The 24,467-nt window shown below is 33.8% G+C and overlaps 1 protein-coding gene across 1 annotated transcript in view; it reads right to left on the bottom strand.

Moving 5' to 3' along the window:
* Positions 1 to 3,563: 3,563 nt before the first annotated feature.
* Positions 3,564 to 24,467, bottom strand: part of msl-3 (male-specific lethal 3) — a 41,570-nt gene continuing 20,666 nt past the window's right edge. The window contains exons 9-14 of the mRNA XM_076468528.1: positions 16,712 to 16,860; positions 14,477 to 14,617; positions 11,851 to 11,999; positions 10,619 to 11,098; positions 8,946 to 9,030; positions 3,564 to 4,630 (exon numbers count right to left, since the gene is read on the bottom strand). Of these exons, the coding sequence (XP_076324643.1) occupies positions 4,546 to 4,630; positions 8,946 to 9,030; positions 10,619 to 11,098; positions 11,851 to 11,999; positions 14,477 to 14,617; positions 16,712 to 16,860 (1,089 nt within the window). The 3' untranslated portion in view covers positions 3,564 to 4,545. The remainder of the gene's footprint in view (positions 4,631 to 8,945; positions 9,031 to 10,618; positions 11,099 to 11,850; positions 12,000 to 14,476; positions 14,618 to 16,711; positions 16,861 to 24,467) is intronic.

The raw sequence follows: 24,467 nt of genomic DNA, 5'->3' as shown, positions 1-24,467 counted from the left end.
ACTAAACTTGTATATTAAAAATTTTTAACAAACTAAACTTGTATATTAAAAATTTTTAAGAGTAAGATAATTTTTAATTGGAAATATTTATCATTTTACATTTCCGAGGTCGCCTCAGTCTATAATACTAAATTGAAATAGGGGCTAGTGAGCTAACATTCATGAAAGGAAAACTATAATTTTATCCTTTAATTAATTACTGATAACTAAATTATTCAGAACCATGTAGATATATTTTTCGGTAAAACATCACCCAGCAAACAACTTCTCATGTCTGTAAGCAACATCACGATATTCCTGAGACAGTTGTTTTAGAATGCACAGCACATTTGGGCGTTTATTACTACACCTATAGCTAGAAATTCTGTAGTTTCGAACTCAACTGTTTTGTTGGTCTTAGTAATGTTTGTTACGAATTTAGGCTCAAAATAAATAAGACTATTATGCATGTGTAAATATTTCAGAAGAAAGTATTAAAATTTGTTTATGACTAAATAAATGATGTACATTGATTTATATATGTAAAAACGGCTTTAAAAAAGCCTTACTTATACAACTCAAGAAACACCTTTATACCTATATTAATAAATATAATCAAACATCTAAGCAAGCTCTCTACATTCCTACACTCAATTACACAACCGCCTTCAAACATGTAGTCAGCTATCGGTCAGTTACCTCTTTCTTTCTTTGTGAACCTAACGATGACCGAAGAAGGTCGAAACGTTGTTCGCTCCTTTACACAGAATTTTCTCAACCCATACCAGACGTTTTTACATATATATATTTCTCTACAAGTGGAATTTGTCGTCATCACGGATGTACATTGATTATTTCCTTAAATGAAAAGAAACCGTAAATACCACCCAAGAAATGTTGCGTGAAAAAAGAAGCGATCAAATTATTTGAACTAAATAATATTATTCATGAATCTTCTCAATACGTCTACGCATTTATTACAAAAAACAAAACAAAACAAAACTGAATCTCATAGCAAGCAGAAACAATATCTTAAATGGAATCTACATGCTATATTTCTAAACAAAGTAAACAGTGCAACAGTTTAATTTCACAGATTATGCCAGGGTAGTGAAATGTTAAATCCTGTATCATACCTTTTTCTTTAATCTAGTTTTTAGCTGTTTAAAACTCTTAAACCTTTATTACATTCATAAACGTACGTGAAAATCCACAGCAAACATTTCAACCTTGGATCAATATATACATACGATATACCAATGTGATTATTATTTTTTTAAGTTCCCAGATTAACTGGTCCTGCTCACAGGAGATGCAACTTACGTATCTCTTATATATACAACGTTTGAGTGTATTAAACACTGTAGTTAAAATAAACACGTATTGTAGCATGTTGGTGTTTTAAAAATTGCTCACACGTGTATATGTTTTGGACACTCACCAAACACTAAACAACGGTTGTTAGACCTAATGTTCAATGGAGAAGCTAGAAGGATTGTCTATTTGTTTGGAATCGAGCACAAAGCTACACAATAGGATAAATGCACTCTGCCCACCATGGGTATCAAAACCCAGTTTGTAGCAGTGTGAGTCTGCACACATACCACTGTGCCACTATGGGGCAAGCTAGACAAAAAGTAGTTAGTCGACATAACCCATCGTTAACTCTTGGGCTACCCTAATCGAAAGTTGGACTTGACAGTCATTCCTTATGACATACTTACATCCCAATGATGATTATAGTTCTGTAAATAAGACCTATCGAATTGTTTTTGTTTTTTTTTTGTAATTAAGCACAAAGCTACACACTACACTGCTCTGCTCACTACAGGTATCAAAATCCACTTTCTAACGTTGTAAATCTGAAGACATCCCGCTGTTCCACTGGGGGCAACTTAGAGAAATACTATGAGAATAAAACCAAAAATAATAATAGAAAGTTACAAATTATAGTTTAGGAGTATAAGATGCTTTTCTAAAATCTGAGATATTACTGCAAGACAGATCTACAGAACTGTAAGGATACACCATCTACAGAACTGTAAGGATACACCATCTAACATCAAAATACATGGTTCATTTGTGTACAGCCACATTTATATATGTGGGTATATACACACACACTAAGGAGAGACAAATGAGCCAACAGATTATTAAAATGGACTAACATCAATGTTAAGTTTTACTTATACAATGAAATAGACTTCTTGGCCTCAAACTGGTCACAAAGTTAAACAAACTATAAATTGGTAATATATATGTTACATTTAAAGTGGATTCTATTATACTAACCAAGTATTACAGATTCCCAGCTCCATTTCTCAATTGTCACGCACACAAATTAAGTTAAATCTTGTAGATGGTGGATCCTTTCTTAAAACTCCAGCAATAATTAATGAGATTAATTGGAATACTGAGGGTTTTTTGTTGTTTTTTAAATTTATGACCAATCCTGTAACAAACAGCTAAGGCATGAACGCATAAGCAAATAAGCCAATAAAGAAGTTCAGCGAAGTTTTTCAGAAACAGGTGTTACTCTTTTTGCAGTTCTGGGGTTAATTAGTTTTATAATAAAATTGAAGTTTCACATATTTATTTTAAAGAAAGCATCTTGTTTTTTCTTCTAAAAATACATGTGTTATTCTATAATACTTTTAAGTTACCTCAGTTAGTCACTAAGTCCATAACGGTGTTATAGTAAACGTTTTTGCAGCTTGGTGGATTGAGTAATTTAGGAAACAGATGGGGAACATACGAAACTCATCAATAGCTGTAGGATTGACTCTGTGATAACAGAAAGAAACTTTACACCGTAGATGTGTGTTTCAGATACGATTTTACTCAAGTTAAATACCATTTAACCTACAAAAAAAACATGACATCAATTTCTTTTCATCATTATGAACTGAGAAATTTACAAGCTCTAATTTAGAAATGTAATGATATAACAAGCTGTCAAACATACTGTGTGTGAGCATTCTTTGTTGATTATTTTCAGAAATAAAAAAAACAAAAACGACTTGATGAAATGAAGTAATGAATTTAATTTCACGCTAGTTGGTATAAACGTCAAATCTTATTTAATGAATAAGTTTATTATCTATAAACAACATAAGGTATCATTTTCAAAAGAAAATGGGTTTCAGACATAGAAATATACACTTTGTGCACTGAACATTTGAGTTTCGAGTTAGTAGCTAAATAAAATTTATTTTGACTTTTGTTGTTTAAGTTTCCATGGTTTGAACAAACTTCTTATCAATAACTCCCGATAAATGAGGTCCTATCTAAAGCTGCCTGGCCTGGTGATTAGGATGCTCAACTCATAAATTTAGTCACTGTTTCGAATCCCCATTACATCAAATATGTTCACCCATTCAGCTGTGGGGATGTTATAATGTTTCAATTAATCTCATTATTCGTTGGTAAAAAAGTAGTCCAAGAGTTGTCAGTGGGTAGAGATGACTAGCTGCCTACCCTCTAGCTTTACATTGTTATATTAGGGACCGCTAGCCACATGTGAAAAACCAGTACTTTACAAATACAAAAGAGGAATCAATTACTGTTGAAATAATGAAATATCAGTTTCAGTTTTTATTTCTCTTTAAGTCTCACAGGTGATACATGTAGGGACAGCCTTGAAATACCAAATGGTTTTTTGTTGTTCATATATTATGTGAAGATGATCTCACGTTACAATAATTTATTGAGGACTACGTTATTGGGAAAGACAGTCTAAAACAAAATAGAATATTGTGGTATAGTGGAGATAAAATCCTTTGTTGCTAAACAACCTTCATTAAAATTGCTTATCAACAGTGTCATACCAATTAATTTTTCAGGAGACTTTGGAAAAAAAAAGTGTAGTTTTTCCTTGGTATGCCATAAATCATTGTTGTAGAAACTATGTTTTGATCCTCAAAACCAAGAAAAAAGCAGTGAAGTGATACCATCAACATGTGGTCTTAAAATAAAAGTAGAACTTCGCAACTGATTTAATACAATTGATAAATTATGATAATATATTACATCATTAATGTCACATAAAATAATCAATCAATTGAAATTTGTGATTTGGATTATTCTAGTTATCTATGTAATGGAAATATTGCCATATTGGTTTCTCAATATTATATTTGGTAAATTCAATGTTGTTTAGCTTAACTGAGTAATGTCAAGGCTCATAAAAATAACCAACTATTCAAAATGAGTGTTTCCAGTAATTCCACCTGTTCAAATCAAATGTAAGAGCAATCAATTAATGAGCCTGATATTATCAAATTCCACTAAACACTTTGCTCTATCAATAAAGCAACAAAACATTTTGCAATAAAACAATATTTTTTATAACTTTTATATCAGGAGAAAAAGAAATTAGCCCACAATTTCTTAATGTTTTTGTTGTAAGAAACATGAAAAGTAACTGATTACACACACATTCCTTACACATATACAGTTATCATGATTTAACTATATGTTTTTTAGTCCGACTGAAATTTGAGAGCCAATTTTTCAGCAATAAACTTGTAAAAAACTAACTATATTCTGTTCCTCCCTCATCTAGTCTCAAGTGCTGCTACCAACGTTCTGATCTTCAGTAACAACATAAAGAGATGAAGGAAAAAGTTCTTCATGCCGCTCTGTCAAGTACCTTCAATGAATAAAACATTCTGATTATAAGCAGCACTAAATAGCCTAGTGGGACTTAAACAATGCACACAAATGAATCTAATGTGTGTCATAAATTAAAGTGATTACATATGTTTCACCAAAATTGGAAAAAATAAATTTGGGCTGGATAAAGTTTAGATTATAAAAAAAACTCATTTACCAAGAAACTTAAGAAACATATTTTAGCAACACAACATTTCAATATGTTGTCAAAACAAGTGTATATGTAATTCAATAAGGGATACTTGTAAAATCATAAAAATTTACTTTAAATTAGAATTATTTTACTATAACCAAGTGATTTTTAAACAAAAGAAATGTCACTCTTGAATTATGCCTAGCCTATCTTTCAGGAATATTTTGAAGTCATATGGTCACAAAGATCATAATTTTACCAACAGCAGAACTAAATTACTCAATGTGCATTTAATTGACAAGCTAAAAAATATGCATTACACAACAAAGCCACTATACTAAATACAATAATTAAAATACAAATTATGTTTTCATTTTGTTCTATAGTTAATATTATAAGAAGAACAAACCTGCCATTGTTCTTATGTACCAGTGTAACACTGACAGGTTTGAATGCAAAGTGTATCATAAGAAAACATTTAAGATTAAAAAATACAGTTGTACTATCAAACCATTACAGTTTATTGCCTTCAATAAATAGACCATATCCATTGTGTATTCCCTATAGACCAAACACCTGTCTGTTTTTCTATACATCACATTGCTATTATTGATCCATGTTGTAAAATTATTGTCATAATGAATAATGTTTGTGGATATCCTATATGTTAGACCAGTGATTCTCAACCTGTGTGCCATGAGAGATTGGCAGGTGTACCACAGTGTTTTTGTAACACATTAAACTTTCTTGGGATTTTACAAACAAGTCGAACACATCAGTTAATAAAAGCAACTATAGAGACACTCTGAAACCTTCCAAAACATTTGATGGTTTTCATTGAGCTCAAGTATTGAGAAGTTCATACTTAAATTTCATTCTCGACTGCAACGGTTCAACTGTTAAGTTTAATTGTGGCACAACAAGCGCTTCGTACATCATTAATGATGCATCAAACAATCAAACTGCTTTCTGGAACACGTTCTCATTCTGCGGTAAGCTATAGCTACTACACTGTAGGTAAGAATTTTATATCAACTGTAAAACTTCATTCTTATCGTGTATGAATTAGCTTTATCATTTATCTATGGAAAAATATTTAAGTAAGTCTGGTGCTGAAAAGGAGAATGTGTTGAATCAAAAGCAAGGAATCAAACGAAAGTATACAAAAATGAATACATCGAATACAGTTTTATTGCTTTGGTATCGGAACATTCTCAATTACCATTCTGCTTACTCTGCAATGCAGCTTTATCAAACGAGGCGCTTGTTCCTCGCAAACTGAAGAGACACTTGGAAACAAATCATTCAGCTGTGAAGGATAAACCAAAAGAATACTTCGAGAATCTTGCAACTCAACAACATGAACAATCAAGGAAGCTTGTGAACTACATAAAGCTGCCCAAAAAAAGGACTAATTACAAGTTATAAGGTTGCTCAATTGTTGGCAAAATGCAAGAAAGTGCATACAGAGGCCGAATCAGTCATTGCGCCAGCATTAGCAATCATTGTTGAAACTATGCTTAGAATGGATGTTGCCAAAAAGGTTAAGCAAGTTCCACTGTTCAATGACACAATTTCACGCAGAATTGTAGACTTGTCGTCGGATTTGAAGGATCAAGTTTGCAAACACTTCGAAGCACTTGAAGATGAATTGTCTCTGTTATGGTCTCTTCAAGTTGATGAATCTTCTGATGTTAATGGAAAAGCTCAAGTTCTGGCTTTTGGTCGATTTATAAAAGATGGAAAAATCATAAATGAATACTTATTTTGCAAAGATTTAAAAAGTACAGTGAAAGGCCAAGACTTCTACGAGTTGGTGAATGAAAACATTTTGCTCTTCAAATTACATTGGAATAACAGCATTTGCACTGATGGCTGTCCTTCAATATAAGGAAAAAAGAAGAGATTCGTCACTCTGGTGTGCCAACAAAATCCAAACATTAGGGATTGTTCACTGCATGATTCACAGAGAGGCACTTGCCTCCAAATCTTTGCCAAAAGATTTGCAGTCTGTTATGAATCAAGTTATTCAAGTGGTGAATTTCATCAAGTCTCGGCCACTTCAATCTTGACTTTTCTCTCTTCTCTGTGAAGCAATGGATTCAGACTACAAAAAGCTACTGTATCACACTGAAGTTTGATGGCTTTCGAAATGAAAGGTGTTAAAGCGTCTTGTCCAACTAAAAACTGAAGTAATTTCTTTCTTGGAGGTTGAGGAAGCTGGTTTTGAATTTTCCTTTTATGATGAGATCTGGTGACTGAAGGTTCAATTTCTCTCTGACTTGTTTGACAAATTAAATTTTCTGAACTTAAGTCTCCAAGGATCATCTGAAAACATTATTACTGCAACGTCCAAACTGAAGGCCTTCGATGAAAAGGTGACGCTGTGGAAGAATAAGATCTCGAAAGAAGTCCTTGATTGTTTTTCTTCTGTTAACGAATGTCCGTCAAAGAAGAAAATTGTCCAAGTTTTGAACACATTAAGCGACCTACAGTCCACGCTAAAACATTACTTCCCGTCACTTGCTGTTGACGAATATAACTGGGTGACCTATCCATTCGGAATCAACGAAACAACAAATCTTACAACTGAGGAAGAAGAACAGCTCATTAATTTATAAAACAACAAATTTTATCAGTCATTGTTTCCTGAAAAGAGCTTGGATGAGTTTTGGATCTCCATTAAAAATTCATATCCTGCAATCAGTTCAAAAGCAGTTGAAATTCTGTTTCATTTGCAACTTCATGGTTTTGTGAAATTGGATTTTCAGCATTGACTGAAATTAAAGCCAGAAAGAGAGAGAGGCTTCTTACAGTTGATGATGAAATGCGAGCTTGTTTGTCTACGTTAGAGCCTCGCTTCAATTTGATTTGCTCTCAGAAGCAGGCACAAGTGTCACATTAAAAACATATGTAAAAGTAAAATGTTTTGATTTTTCTTCTATCCCACAAAATCGTTAAAAAGCCTTAGAACAATATTAATCTCATCTGCACATTGACAATACTATCGCTTGCTTTGGCTGTGGTTTTCGTTCTAAGGCTTTTTAAGTTAACCCTTATGTGTATTCAAACGTGATGCACAGTGACATTATTATCGCTTGCTTTGCCCGTGATTTTCGTTCTAAGGCTTTTAACACTTGTCGTATAATGTGTACCTAAAAAAAACCGTTAAGGCTTTCTAGGTGTGCTGCAAAAATTTTCAGATTGTTGTAGTGTGCTGCAAGTCAGAAAAGGTTGAGAACCACTGTGTTAGACAAAATTCAAATGTTGAGGCCAGTCTAGTCACCTGTGATGAAAAATCATAAAAAATGAAATAAGGGTATAAGCTTACACCCACAACATCTCATTTGAGTTGCCTCTCACTGTCTATAGTCAGTTGTAGGAAGGCAGTTACCCTTAACTTTCTGTAGAAATGAAGCCACCAAGTAATTACTAATTAAACTCCCCAATCTCCAACTTTAGAAAAAGAAAAGAAGACTGGAAGTAAGAACTATACAAGAACTTGTATAGTAGGGTGTATAGTTATATTCAATATTTTACTGAGTTACTTGATAAGTATTCAAAGTTTTGTTGTGCCTACTTGCCATATTTACACAAGGCTTCTAATGGTTATAATTCACATATTTCATTTTAATTTAGTACATGTTATAAAAATACATAAAACTTCTTACATGTGGAGGAGTTAATTTTGTGCTTGTTACATATTTATATTAGAGTTGTGGTTACCTGATCCCAATCAATGTCGTCGTCAAGCTTATATGCTTGCTTAAGTCTAATTATAAATTAATAACATTTTGTAAAAAATATATATAATAACTACCAATTAGTTTTATCCTATGTTTCAGTTGCAAAGGGAAATCTGGAGAAGAAATCTTAAGATTTCATTTGGGACTTGGTCTTCTTTTAGGAAATCCAGCATTATACACTTGCGTGGGATCTTCACCATTTAGAACTAGACTAATAAACTACTTATCTGATAGAGCACAAAAGTCAGCAAAATCTGAACAGTCCCTCTTGGAAATGTTCATATGGTTAGCTCATGTAGGCTACCAGCCATGACAATGATCTGTGCTTATTGCTTATAAATGAGTGGAAGCACTGTGAAATAGGACCCATGAAACTGTTGTTTAAAGTTAATATGTAATTTAAGATTACTCACTGAAGCAGTCCATGGATGTGTTGGAGAACCGGGTTGAGTTTTCGATGGGATAAACCCATCTTATGGAGAAGTTCTGGAAGTTTAACTGCAAGATAACATGAAACAAAATTATCAATACCAAAGGTGATGCAGAACTGACTACGATTTTATACTTTTGTGCATGTTTGGAAACTGGATTGATCACATATTCAAACAATTATAGCATTATGGCATTTGCACAAGTTCTATAAATTTTACAAAACAGTTAAATTAAGATTTCATAGATTTTGTTTAATTCTACCATGCCGTAAAGGTATTATTTATTGTTGTCAATGGAAAATATTATTAAACTTTTTATAGCTCAAATGTTATTCAGTGTAGGACTAATAATACTACTTTACACCAAATTCAAATGTTTTATAAAATTAATTTCAACTACAACATACTTTAAGCTATACAGAAGATTGTTTATAATTGTAATTCAAAAAATCTGTTTACTAACACCCTGAACTAAAAAATTAACATGCAACAATTCATCCAAAAAGTTAATTTTTACTCTGAACAGAGAATATGTACAACATTGGAACTGATTATGGCAATGGTGAGAAAAAAGGATGTAAAGGCAAATACTACAGAAATGCCATGCATTTATTATGTTAAAATGAACTGTACCAATCACCTTTTGATAGTTTATACTATAATTGATTGTTATCCAACCAATTAGAAAACACCATACAAGTATAAAACCTAGAAAAGCACAGAAACCCACACTATGTTCAGAAGTAAGAGTGCAAATCCACTTGTAGCTTCCAAGATTGAAATATCACAAGACAAGCACATTACAGAATTCTATGTTTTGACTAGTCAAGAATACTCCATGTTTCAATGAAAGATGCATGGAAGACTGTGAAGAGGGTATGTGAAACTACCATTTTTAATAACAGAAGTTGAAGAAGTATAAAACCAACAATCTCCAAAAGTGACTTTATAAGCCAAATGATGGTCAAGTACAGATCTAGCCAAATACCTAGTTGTAATTACAAGTTTGAATGTTACCTCGAGAAATGTAGGACAAATATAAGCATGAAGTGTCCTCAATGGACAAGTAGCTGTTCAAAAACACTGCTGAGATAATTTTAAAAAAAAATTTAAAATGGTAATTAGACCAAAAATGGTGAAATGAAGCTGGAAACACATGATCTTTACTGATAAACAAAAACTTGAATTGTTCAATTACAATCAATGTACAACGTCTACAATGAAGCATGATGGGGGATTAGTTCAAGTTTGTCACTGTCTGTATCTCAATCAATGGCTTTGGTAATATACACAAAACAGCACGAGACCTTGACTGCTGACAAGTACAGACTGTTTCTGATTCATCATATTTTCCCAGGAACAAGACTTGTTAGATGGGGATTTATTTACTACTGTAACAATGATCCTAAACATACAGAAAATGAGGTGAAAAGATATTTTTAATATCTTAATGGTAAAGTAATGAATGGAACACTAACAACCACATCTCATCATACATAAAGTGCCAGTATGAAGATTCAAGAGAATAATAGAACAATATTACACAATCACATACTGATGCTAAAACAGAATGGCAGTAGGAAAACATGCTATATGTAAAGCAAACAACTAACCACAACACAACTCTTTATACAAAACTAATATGATCTATTTACCAAACATACGAAGAAGATGGTGAGCTCCATATACAACAGATGGTGGTGGAGGAATTTTCCTGTATACACTTTCTGGTACCAACTGCCAAGTAAGTACCTCATCTAGCACTTGAGAACTTTCTCTCAAACAGAGAGCTGAGTTATTAAGAGGAGGAGTTGAAGGTCCTGAGTATGTGGAGGAAGCTGAGGAACTTGCACTAGCTACATGTACAGATGTAAGGCTTAATGGTGGTGGAGGTTCAGTACGTTGTGCTAGACTGGAAAGTTGTGAAGTGTTCCCATGTGGAACACCTGACGATGTGGTAGATGAGTGTACTCCTTGAAATGCTGGAGATACTGATCTTAAGTTACAGTGGACAACTGCAGGTGTAGGGTGACTACTCTCAGAATCAGATGTCTCTCTGTTACTTGACTTAAGTTGGTTTTGAACTGTAGGACCTGAGGAGCGCAACAGCCTTCTTGGTGGAGAACTGTTACTAACTAAAATCAGAAAAACATGTTTCAAGCTAAACAAAAGTCATCCAAAAAAAATCATAAAAATTAAAATGTTTTTTATTCACTAATCAAGCCAATATCACTGATTTTTACATTAATATTTATTTTTCAAAAATAGATTTTGAAATTATTTTATTTATATTATTTTTAAAACAGTTTTTCACTTACTTAGTTAACATATAATTTGAAGGAAGAATTAATTCATTATTCATTTAAATTTTAATCTGTCATCTATGTTTTATTTGCACTATGGGGCTGCAATGCAGGTGCCAGGATAAAGTTTTACTCTTTACCTCCAGCATACAATTGTAGTGACCTGTTCTATTTTGGTATTTCTCTTTCATTACAATAAATTACCATTCTATAACTGGCTATGCATAGTAAATGTTAATTTTTATTCAGTTATCTGCTATAATTTTCAAGTTTTTCATTCTTTCATATATGAGGCTTATGATGAGAGAATAAATAAGATAAAATTATATATCTAGACTACGATACAGATCCTACTTTCATAGACAATTTACTTTAAATTCTTATTTTAAACTGTTTTCTGTATGTGATGCTTATTTTGTGCCTGTTATCTGAACTGTTTTATATATTCCTACTTTTCATAGCAACACAAAACATACCCGAATCAGTTAATCCTCGATTGTCCCTTCTCAAGTGAAATTGGGATTTAACTGGTTCTGAAGTTAACAGACGTCCTGAATTTGCCAAGTACCTAGCATTACAGCTTCATCGGCCACTAAGTGATGCTGGCAAATGTGAGACTGGTGCAGCAGCAGAAGTTTTTCGTGAAGTACCATTACAAGAGGCTATTTGCTGTGTGAATACTTCTCTGTGTTCTTTAGTTACTATTTCAACAGAATCACTGTTGTGTGTGACACTATGACAGAAGTGAATAAGATGCAAAACTTTAACTTATTTCTAATCCATTTTAAAGATAAAAAGAGTTTGAAAAGTGTATACAATAAATAAGACTCAAAGAAGTTTTGAATACAATCAAGTCAATATTTTACTTGTAAATATCCTGAAAAGAACTAAACTTATACCACAAGTACGAATTTTACAAAAGGGTTAAAGTAATTAATGCAAATTTCAGTTGAACTTTATAACAGAGTTTCAGAATGGTAGCCTAGCAATTAAAAAAGTCCTATGGTCTTCCAGCTTTACTTTATATCAGGTAAGATACATTTCTATGTACCTGTCAACAATCTTGATTATAAAAGAAACATACATTAAAGATTCTTATTAAAATAAATTTTGAAAAAATATCTTGTCTAAATACCTTTTTGATTTATTAACAAGTATTCACACAATTAATTCCACAGCAGCAAAGATTTAACAGAATTAAGGCATTTCTGAACAAAACATTACAGTCAGTTGATATTTCAATATGTCTATATAATGGCCTTTACAACTTTGTGTTTAGACATACAACTTCCTTAAATTGGAGCATATACTCGATAATTAACCTAGATAAACAGCAAGGATTATGGAATCAGCCATCAACTGAAAAATTCTTTTAACTGATGATTTAAAGTAGCTTTTGTTTTAAATTAAGGAAAACAAACTTTGTTTTTTCTGGTTCATTATTGAGGTTATTCGGATATCCTTATTATATTGCTTAATAATTAGAGATACAAAGGTTTCTCCTCATAACCTCATGGACTAGCATAGCCAGGTGGTTAAGGCACTCAATTTGTAACCTGAGGATTGCAAGTTCGAATCCCCATCACACCAATTATGCTTAACCTTTCAGCTGTGGAGGTGTTATATTGTGCTGGTCAATCCCACTATTCACTGGCAAAAGAGTAGCCCAAGAGCTGGCAGTGGGTGATGATGACAGGCTGCCTTCCCTCTAGTCTTACACTGCTAAATTAGTGATGGCTAGCATAGATAGCCCTCGAGTAGCTTTGTGAAAAATTCAAAACAAACCAAACCATAACTTCACACAAAAATTCTGACTGATCACTTTCCATTTCTACTATGGTTTTACAGAAAACTACAGAATAAAAAAAAGAAGCTTTAAACACCCTCACTATTGTAAAATAAATTCACAGATTAACAAGATACTCAAGTTTGCACTTTATGTGGTTATAACATAGTTCTTTTAAGTAAATGTGGCAAACTTTGTGACCCTCCTACACACATCGGATCAAACTGTCAGTTTGTTATTATAATGCTATGACATAAAAGGAAGTTACTACTTCATTATGGATAACTTTTTACTATCATATACTTGTTAGGTTATGAAATAATACATAAAGCTACTTGATAATCTTGTCTATTAATCTCCCAAACATATATTTGTTTTCCATTGATTATATTTTACTCCTTGAAATTTTGTACTGAACACTTACTGCCTTTTCACTTCTACTCTTGCAGTATTTGTTAATATGTTATATCTAAATGTACAGTAAATAATCATAGAAACAAGGAAATTTATTAATTTAAATAAAAAAATGAATTTTCACACTTTCTGAATAGATATCTCTGATATATTGTATCTGTTTTTCTGACTGTGGAATATTTTACCAAAGTAAAGTTGATTGTATTGTAGAAGTCACATCCAAGTGGTTAATGTTAATCACACAAGAACCATATTTCCCCTATCTATGTAGTGGAGCACATAAATTACTTAATAAATAGTAACATCAGACTGCTGAAAAAGCTCTTTACTGCAACGTTTTGAAATCTCCAGTTGTTAAAACATTTCGTAGATGCTCCATTCTTCAATGTAAAAGGATAAAAGTTACATAATGTAACATTAACTTTTCTTTACATTTTTCTCTTCATTTTCCTCATGTTCACTGTTTTTTGTTTTTTTTTATCAAAAGAAAAATTAACTGAGAAGAATGTGATATTCACATTGAGACCCTAGATTTAAACAAACCCACTGACTGTAAAATATCTTAGATTACGAAATGTTTATCTGCCATAAAAGTTTCAAAATATTTTAATTTTGTTGTAAGCTATTTTAACTGTTAAAACAAAATGACAGGTCAGAAGCAAAGTAATTCTTTACTTTGTTTTAGATTGACCAAAGTAAATAAAACTACTAGTTTGATCAACTAAAAAAATATAAAATATAGATGCATATCAAGTCACAATTTGCTTACCCAATTCTTTGACTTCACTTTGTATGACTGAAAAGGCTGAAATACTGGTTGCTACAAAAAAGTTTATACAAATTTCTGAATCAGTTTATTCTCAAGAAGACAATTTTTCAAGTTCCTATAGTTATCCAAATACTGATAAAAGATATCACGGTAGAACCTTTGGTACCTTTTAGTTGACAATCAACTATTCAAGAAATTGCTGCAATTTTCATGACTTAAATAAATGTGCATTGATACTTACCTATTCAAAGACTGAGCTGGAACTTGAGAATTTCGAATTGATGAATACTGAGATTTTTCACTCCGATACAAGAGCAAACTTGGTAAGGTAAAATCAAAAAATACTCGAAATCCATCCACTACTTCTCGACATAGTTCGATTCTATTAAAAATTAATAAACATTTTTGAAATAATTATTTTAAGGTTAAAAGTTTAATACCAACACAAAGAAACTCACACACATACACATGATATCAGAAAAATATGTAGCTCAATATAAAATAATAGAAACCCTATAACTCAAGTGCTTTCGAAGGATGGACCTTTTTTCAGATGAAGAAAACATCAATCTTTTGAAAGCACTTGAGTTATAACTTTTTTTTAACACATGTGTATGTGTGTGTAGCTACAGTGAAAGTGTTTTTCTTGCCTCCCTTTACTTTTTTAAAAGCAGAAAACTGAATATAATATACATTTGCCTTCAGTAATACATGCAAATAGGTTACCAATTTGCCACATTCTATCACAATCAATTGATGAGTTAGTTTAGGTTTTAGTTAAGAGAATTTCAATGAGTCAGCAAATGAATTAATAAAATTATGCTTAAGATTTCAATCAATGTGTTAATTGATAGCTTACTGATAGTATTAAGTAATTTAGTGGATATTATAGAAAGTCTAACTGAAGAGCAGTTACCTGCTCAGACTGCAGAATCCAACAGTTTTAACAGTGTAACTTCAATACTTTCAGTAATTTCAATGTTGCAAAGTATCTTAATATATCTCATTAAAGTGTATTTTGTGTTTTGAATTTCAGTCTCAAAGTCAATTTTTTATTCAAACTATAAATTTCCTCACATTAGTGCCTTTTATACTCCACAAACTGGGTTTTAAATAAATCTACTATTAACTGTTTCAAATGAAACTCCAGTGACTAGTCCATTTGGCATCCATATTTACAGTAAACATACCAATTTATGAAAATTAAAATGTTCAATCCTGCCCAAGCCAGTGATTCATGGTTAACCTTGTGTACATTGAAGATAGATCACTGATATATTTTTATTTTTTCTTTCTCTCAAAGTTAAAATACTTAACTAAATTGCATGAAACTTAGAACAAAAGTACTGAACATAAAATAGTACTGAGTTTGTACTGTTGAAAATCATGTCTTTTCATTTAGGATTTCTGTTATTTTTTAGGTTGTAAAATACCATTTTGCCAATTGCACTTTTGGTTATAAATCATATAAACATATAGCAAAAACTGACAAGGATTTGTTTATAATCTAGGACTTCATTCTTCAAAACAGCACTACCATTACGTTTTTCAGGATAGATATAAAAATTTTTGTTGACTATATTTTTAGTCTAGATGAATTTGCATCTTATAAATAGTACTTTTATTGGTGTGTATTATTTCAACAAAATAAACTTAATAACAATCAGTAAGTAAGAATTTGCTTCATTATAAATATCTTGTCTACTGTACTTGCTAAGTCAAATTAAGGTTATTTATGTATTTTCATAAGTCAATATCTGTAGGTTTCAAGTAAATATAATGTATAAATATTTTTAGGAATGAAAATAACGTCTATATGTTAACTCCTTCACAGCCTCTAGCTAGTCAGCTATCATTAGAAACCATAATTTATTATTCAAGCCATTTTATTTACTCTAAAGAAAATAACTTATAACTTAACCTATCAAAACACATTAATGAATAAAGATTTGTTCAAAGTTGAGCTTGACAAGTAATTGTTCAGACTTAATGCCTGGCTTCATAAACTTATGTCAACAAAGTGATGTAGCAATAAAACCAGTGATAGTAAAAGAAAATTGCCTGAGAAACAAGACATGGAAAATAATATTCTCAAGTGATGGAAGTTTCTTGGCAAAATAATCTATACTTTTGGGAGGGGAATAAATTTCTTAAAAATAAATATCTAAATTTCATTGTCTAAATGTAAGATTACTTAGAACTATGCTGAAATGAAAGATGGTACTTTAATTTATCTTTTTGAATTACATTGATAAATGCAAAAAATATGAAGAAATTTACAATTTTGTAAAAATAAAACTCTATAGTTAACTAGATATACATTTATAATCACAATGAAAAACATATAATTATGTCATTGAGAAAGGTTTTATATCAGCACTATTTAAAATTAACTTGCTTTCAATAATCTAATTACCCTTTGTTTTACTTTTACATTAGTCAAGGGAAATAGTATGACTATCAACTAAACACATACTGAATTCGTGAATCAGCTGATAAATGTTGAGACTGGCTGTGGTTTTTGGAATTCTTTGTTGGGGATGAACACACAGTATTTACTGCAACAGATTTGGCATAAGCTTCTAGTAGAGACACCACATTTGGTTCGGAAGGAAGTTTCACCAGCTGAAGAATTAAAATTACTGATCAAAATGAGTAATAAATAAAGCAACAGATGACACACTATACAATACATGCTAAAACAGTTAAGTTCAGGAATTAATACATAATTTTGTGACACAATTCCCACATTCTTTTCACTGACATACTTCTTAAGAAATTCAAAAGCATTGTTTTACAATGTGGAATATTCACACATCAAAGACCAAAAACTAGTTGGGTTTTTTTTTTGGAAAATCATAACCAATTCAACTATTTTGATTGAAGAATTTTCAGTTTTCTTCAAAAATAACCATGAAGTTAAAATATGAATCAAGTGAAGCCAGTTAAAGTTTTTTTTTTTTTTACAGGAATTGTGAAACTATGTAGAGTATTGGGAATAAAGCCAAATAACATGGCTTTAACACAGTTTGTTTAATCCAAAAATATCACACCATCTATCTAATCATTAAACTATGTTTATATATTCACACACACATACAAGTATATAGGTATCTACAAACATATCATTAATAATATATTTCGTTTTAATATGACAGTATTTCACACCAACTCCATTTCATATCCATAAAGCTTTTTTTTATATACTGTCAGACTTTTTAACTAAAATATCTACATTCCTATATTAAAGTATTCAGTCAGTAGAAATATTTTTATATGTTAAGGTAAGAAGTGACGAAGTAATATGAAACACTTAAAGTAGCCCAGTTAAATTATATGTATATCATTTGTAAACAAAAAGATTACACATTTGTTGAAAAGCACTTTAGTACATCATCACTCATTAACAATTCATGATATTATACTGTACCACACATTGACAACACAAGTCATGAGAGAGAACTGCATCACACCTTGAAAAGAGACAAAAAAGGGGAAGGGAAAAAAAGAGCTAGTTAAAGCACTTGAAGAATAATCAACATAAAGAAAATGCTCTGAAGTAAGTTCAACTTTCAAACTACACTTTGATCCACAATGTTCACATAATTCATGACACTGCACTATACCACACCTTGATTATACCCTTTATGTCACAACCATTATACTGTGATTGAGGAGATATGAAACTTTTACAGAACTTGTTAGTATGATACAACATTCTGGTGAGCTTTGTTAACAAGAAAAAAAGTTATAGCAAGCACTATAAGAGAGAAAAGTACTTGACCTAAATCTTCAAGAACAGAGTATGTAACTCCATGTTTAGAACTGTGTATTACAGGTCAGTAAAATATACTATGCCTACATTTTGCAGTTCTCTTGCATCAGTCAAGTTAAAAACCTTTTTTGATTAAGCATGGAAAAGATACACTCTATTGGAAAGAAGAGTTTTCAATATACAACTTTAAAATAAAACATTTCATTGAAACATGTATAGCTACTCCACAAGCAAAAAGCAGATACAGAAAATATGTGTAGTTCAGGTACAAAATTCATTGAAAGACATTCAAATATGGTGATGAAACTAACACATGGGATAACTTTCAAGGATAATGATAAAACTAAACATATCCTATAACACTCAAATATGATGAAACTAAACACACAGTATGACATTCAATGATTGGTTGGTTGGTTGGTTGATTTAGTGTTTTATGGCACAATGCAGATAGGTTATCTGCGCCAAACATCTGGTAAAAAGGTAAAAGTAAATTCAGTAAAATTCATAAAAGGAAATTAAGGTAAAACAAAACAAAGTTAAAAATAAATAAATAGCATAAAACAATGTTTACATCTAGTCTACAATGTCAAGAGAAAAACTACAGTAATCCAAGTTGTAAAGGACTTTCTGCAGTGTGGTTGGTTGGTTGGTTGATTTAGTGTTTTATGGCACAAAGCAGTTAGGCTATCTGCGCCAAACATCCGTTAAAAAGGTAAAAATAAAGTAAATATAGTAAAATTAATAAAAGGAAATGAAGGTAAGACATCTGAAAAACATAAATAGCATAAAACCAATGTTGACATCGATTCTACAATGTTAAGAGAGAAACCACAGTAAGAGAAGTTGTAAAAGACTTTCTGTAGCATAATGGCAATTATCATAACCCACCAGAAAGACTAACAGGTAACAAGAGCCACTGCCAGTCACTTGAAGTTGGCCTTTCCAGTCCTGGTTCTGGATTATGTGTCATTCTGGCCATTTTCAAAAAGTAAAGTAATAAAAGTTTTAAAAGACATGCAGCAAAATTGTAATAATAACTCGCCAGGATGACTAAAGGGTAGTTTAAATGGATAGTTCAAACAGCAGTGTTAGTCACCTGAAGTTGGCCTTTCCAGTCCTGGTGTCGAGTTATTTAATGTTACGGCCATTCTATGCTTTTCAAATCGAACTAGAGTTTGTGATTCTTAAAAGGGAACCACATTAAAAAAGGTTTAATATATAAATTTAAAACACTTAAATGACATTAAAAAGATTAATGGCCTTTAAAAAACTAAAAACTTTATCAAGGTGGACAATGTTACCATCACCAATGACACTGTCTAATGTCATGAACAAACCTTGGGTCCGAACAGTGTTAAAATGGTGCCGTCGTTGAGAGTTGTAATGAAGACAAGAATGTAAAATGTGGCTTATAGTGATCTGAGTGTTACAAAACTACACACTGGTGCACCAGTTCCAGATAAAAGAAAACGATGAGTTAAAAAACTGTGACCAATGTATAGTCTAGTTAGAACAACTTCTTCCTTCCAATACTTATGGAAGCAAGACAGCCAAAGTCCAATATTGGGTTTTATTTGGAAAAGCTTGTTTTCACGTTGCTCACTCCAAGTCGATTGCCAGCTGGCATGGAGCTGAGCCTTGAATATAGGACCATAGCCTATGTATGGAATAGGCACAGTGGTGATAGTGCTACAGCAGATAGATTTAGCTGCCGTGTCTGCAAGCTCTTAACCTGGTATACAGAAAAACTGGATTGAAGTAGATATTAAAGAGAAATGGGCCAGTTGGTTTTGAATATTGGCAAGAACAGGATGTGAGCCAACATGAAGCAATTCCAGGGCCAGTAGAGAACTAAAAAATTCAGTATAAATCATGCAGTTCGAGTACTGCTTAGATTTTATGTGATCCAGGGCAAGAGAAATGGCATACAGTTCAGCAGTGAACACAGAAGCTGAAGAGGGGATTCTGCGTGCAACCACTGAACAGCAACAAACCATGGCAGAGCCCACAGAGTCACATGATTTGGAACCATCCATATAAATTGGAATGGAAAGATTGTTTGAAAGATATTCAGTAAATAAAAGACAGTACTTCCAATCGGGAGTATCTGCTATTCTCAGACGACTTAAAGAAAGGTCACATTTGGGGATTGTAATAAGCCATGGTGGGATGGGCTGACCAGTGGATTCTGCAATGTCATCCAAGGACAGACCCAATTCATCCAATTGCGCCTGGACGTCTGGTCTGAAAAAGCATGGCTCATTGAGGAAAGAAAACACAGCCCTAGGTGGGATGCTTTGATGAGGAATGAAGTTTCGAAGTATACTGTAAACACAGTTGCAAATGGTGGAGGTGCAAAGAAGATTCATGAGACTATGTATAAGCTATGAACTAGGGAAGTGCAGAAAGCCCCAGTGCAGAGCCAAAGCCCTTGATGATGAATAGGGTCCAGCATCTTTAAGGCCGATGGACTGGCAGAGCCATAGACCAGTGATCCATAGTCAAGTTTCGATCGAATAAGAGCACAATAAATGTTTAGCATAGAAGGTCGATCCGCTCCCCATGTGGAGGTAGAGAGGACATGGAGGATATTCACTGCTCTTGTACATTTGACCGGTAGTTGATTGATGAGTGGTATAAAGGTTAGCTTATGGTCAAAGTTAAGAACTTGGTGTCAGGGACCACAGGCAGCAAAACATCACCGATACAGAGTTCAGGATCAGGGTGAATACCATGTTGGTGGTAAAAGTGCATGCAAATGATTTTAGAAATAGCGAATTTAAAGCCATTTGCTGTGGTCCACTTCACCAAACAATTGAGGGCATTCCGTAGCTGCTGCTCAATATACCTAATGTTCGACAACTGACAAGAGATGTGAAAGTCGTCGACATAGAGCCCATTTGTAACAGTGGGAGGGAGTTGTTCAGTGATGGCATTAATCTTTATACTGAAAAGTGTGACACTCAGAACACAGCCCTGAGGGACTCCAAAGTCCTGTAGAAAAGAATGGGAAAGTGTCCAACCCTCATGAACTTGGAATCTCCTGTCCATTAAAAGTTTTAAAAAAATGGGCAAATGGCCACGTAACCCATATATATGGAGGTCTCACAAAATGCCACACCTCCATGTTGTATCATAAGCCTTCTCAATGTTAAAGAATATTGATACAAGATGTTGTCCTTTGAGAAAGGCTTCTCTGACTGACATTATAGAGGATATGATGGTTGTGAACTTAATCCAAGATTCCTTCTGGCTTTGACGTCTTATCCATCGAGCATGTGCATGGGCCCATTAAAAAGCGATGTAGCTAAAGAGTGTGAGATATCTACAAAAGGTATCCCAGGCTCATTTTTGAGCCTTCCGTGTCATGTGGCAGGCAGGATTCCACCATGGACAAGGCTATATTGGAAAACGTGTTGAGGTTTTAGGAATGCAATGAGCAGCTGCTTGTATAATACAGTCAGTTACTGCTGCAACAGAGTCGTCTATTGATGGCTTACAGACAATGGCAGGATCAAGTTCTGCGAAAGCAGTGAAAGAGGGCCAGTTTGCATGATCCAGCTTCCACTGGGGCACACAAGTCGGGTGGCACTGACCATGGCTAGTTTCTCTCAAGATTATAGGAAAATGATCACTGCCTCGTGGATTATTGTCAACCTTCAATGAAAAATGGGAAAATAATGAAAGGGAGCAAATTGAGAGATCAATATGACTAGGTGCATGGAAATAAGTAAAAGAACCAGTACTGAATATAGAAATGTTGTGATCAGAGAGCATATGCTCTAGAAAGCGACCCCTCCTATCAATACCAGCACTTCCCCAGAGGGGACGATGTCCATTAAAGACCCCCAAGATGAAAAAGGGAGGTGGCAACTGTTCAATGAAAGCATCAAGATCTGATTGATCATATGTCTCTCCAGATGACAGATAGAGAGAACAAACAGTGATGGTATGACCCAAGCAGGGGCGTAGATTTTTGTACACCCGATAGGGGGAATGATTTTTGCAACCACTTATGTGGACTGTTCAATTTGCAAAATGGTAATCTCTGATTACCTGAACCTGAAAGCTGTAAACATGCAGTTACAGAGTAATCTTGTTGCCACAATACTTGCATGTATACTTAGGCCTACTGACTGATACTTATGAACTATTGCTCAGATCAAAAAGCTTAGAAGCACGCCTATATTAAAGATGTACATTTCGGCTACTGAAAAAGCCTACATATAGGCCTAAATATGTAATTCAATTGGTAAGAACACGAGAATCACAAGAACAAACACATAATTTGTATGCCTGTGATGTAATAAAAATTCAACAGACCAAACTGTAGGAGGGATGATTGTATGCACCATAACCCCTACCCAAAGTGAAAGGGAGGATATATACCCCCATCCCCCCAGGATCTACGCCTCTAGACCCAAGGAAACACGGATGGCTACGTCCTCCAAGGGTGTGTAGAGGGGCATAGACAGGGTGGGCACATGTTGATCAACCAACAGTGCCACCCCTCCATGCACTCATCCATCACACAGCCTGTCATTTCTGTACAAAGAAAACCGTTCAAAAGTGACTGTATCGGCAGGTTTCAGAAATGTTTCCTGCAAGGAGAGACAAACAGGATGGTAGGAAGCAATCAGTGTTTTGATGCCATCTAAATTAGAACGTAAACCAGGACATTTCCTTTGTATCAAGGTGGCCATTTTTATTTATGTGTAGGTGGACTAGGTGGAGAACCCTTCTGTTTAAGACTATGTCTTTTTTCCTTACTTTCCTTATTCAAGGGAGGTCTATCGACTTCCATGGATCCTGCCCTGGGTCAATTGGACAGGTCTTTGCTGTTGGAAGGGGATTCCAAAGGCTGAGGACGTGAACAAATGATTATTTTGTATCTTGGGGTGAGAGAGGAAGATTGATCCGAGGAAATGCCTGTAGCTGGAACCAAAGGATGTGGATCTTGGGGTTTGGTGGAATGTATATAAGGGAGAGAGATAGGTGTTGAAGTTGATTCATTAACTTTTTTTAACAATGGAAATCAAAAGACTTTTCATTTGTTTGGAGACCGATTCTTTAAGAGGCACAGAGAGATCTGTCTGCACTCCCACAGTAGCTGTGGAATGAAATGCAGTAGCATACGTCCAAGACGAGGTGATGGATAGTAGTTTTCGAGCCTTGGGATGGATAATGTTATGAATCGTTTTCAAATGCTGCACCTCTTCTTCTTCCAACCATTTAGGGATGGAAGTAGGATGGGTGAGAGTCATTGCAACTGCCACTGCAACGAGCACACTTCAACGAGCCACGACACGACATCTTCGAGTGACCGAACCGTTGACACTAGAAACATCTGAGAGGGTTTGGAATGTATGGCTATACTCTGCAATTAAGATAACCTGCATTGAAAGTGGCAGGCAGATGTGGTGACATAAATGTCAGAATGAGGACATTGGTCAGCATCATAATTCCATCTTTAGGAGTGGAGATATGCCTCACTGCAGAAATTCCTTGGGTGGAGAAACAAGTGAGAATCTCTGACTCTGGGATGTTCTTCAAATCCCTCTCAACAATAACTGCTCATGATGAATTCAAAGTAGCATGAAGTGTAATCTCTATAGGTATATCCCCAATTGCCTTTGAATGCAATAGGAGTTCATTGTGTTGAGATGTCGATGTTTCCACCAATCAAAACTTTTTTACTGACTTTGGAGAGCCAGCAAGTCCCTCTTGTTCCTTCTAAATGAAAAAGGGAGACATTTGCCCTAATAGTTTGTCTGAAAGTGAGTGCAATATAAGAAATTGAGGTACAAGAGGTGGTACGGATGGTTAGAATTGCTGCTCAGAATCTTCAAGACGTGGTTGTTTACCTATAGAATGTTTTTTACTATTTTATTAAGATTTTTAACTGGAGTATCCATAATAAAGAAATGGAAACTTCGGTGCTCACTAACCCCACCCACCACAGAGCCTTACAAGAGGATGCACTACAATGTGAAACAAGGACACTGCAGCAACGCCAGGGTTTCGTGAGCACTATACTCAAATATCAGCATCAGATATAATGTCCACAACACCTGTTGAGAACATCCAACACTGATACTTAGTTGACCCTAGCCCGAGTGGACCAGCCGAATAACCCCAGATGGGCCACCCCAAGGCTGCCCGTCTACAGGAACTCAAAGTCAAAGTGGTGTGTTAGGGTAGGACCCCTCAACCACCAGGATCCTCTTCTCCCATTCACGGGTTGCCACGCACAGCAAACACGTGGGTGGATGTTTAGATTCCACAGGAGGTAAACTGAAAGAAAAGAACCTTCCCTGGGAGGTCCCCTCACCACATACAGGAATCCACACCGAGGGGACATTGAATGAAGGCAATGAAATTAAACACATAGGAATATAAGAAAATCTTGTAAGATAACACACAAAAACTGTAAATGGAGAAAATTTCTCAAACC

This window comes from Tachypleus tridentatus, chromosome 1 (assembly GCF_004210375.1).
Source record: "Tachypleus tridentatus isolate NWPU-2018 chromosome 1, ASM421037v1, whole genome shotgun sequence".
Classification (NCBI taxonomy): Eukaryota; Metazoa; Arthropoda; class Merostomata; order Xiphosura; family Limulidae; genus Tachypleus; species Tachypleus tridentatus.
Note: the sequence above shows the minus strand (reverse complement) of the source record. Positions and strands in the feature narration are given on the sequence as shown.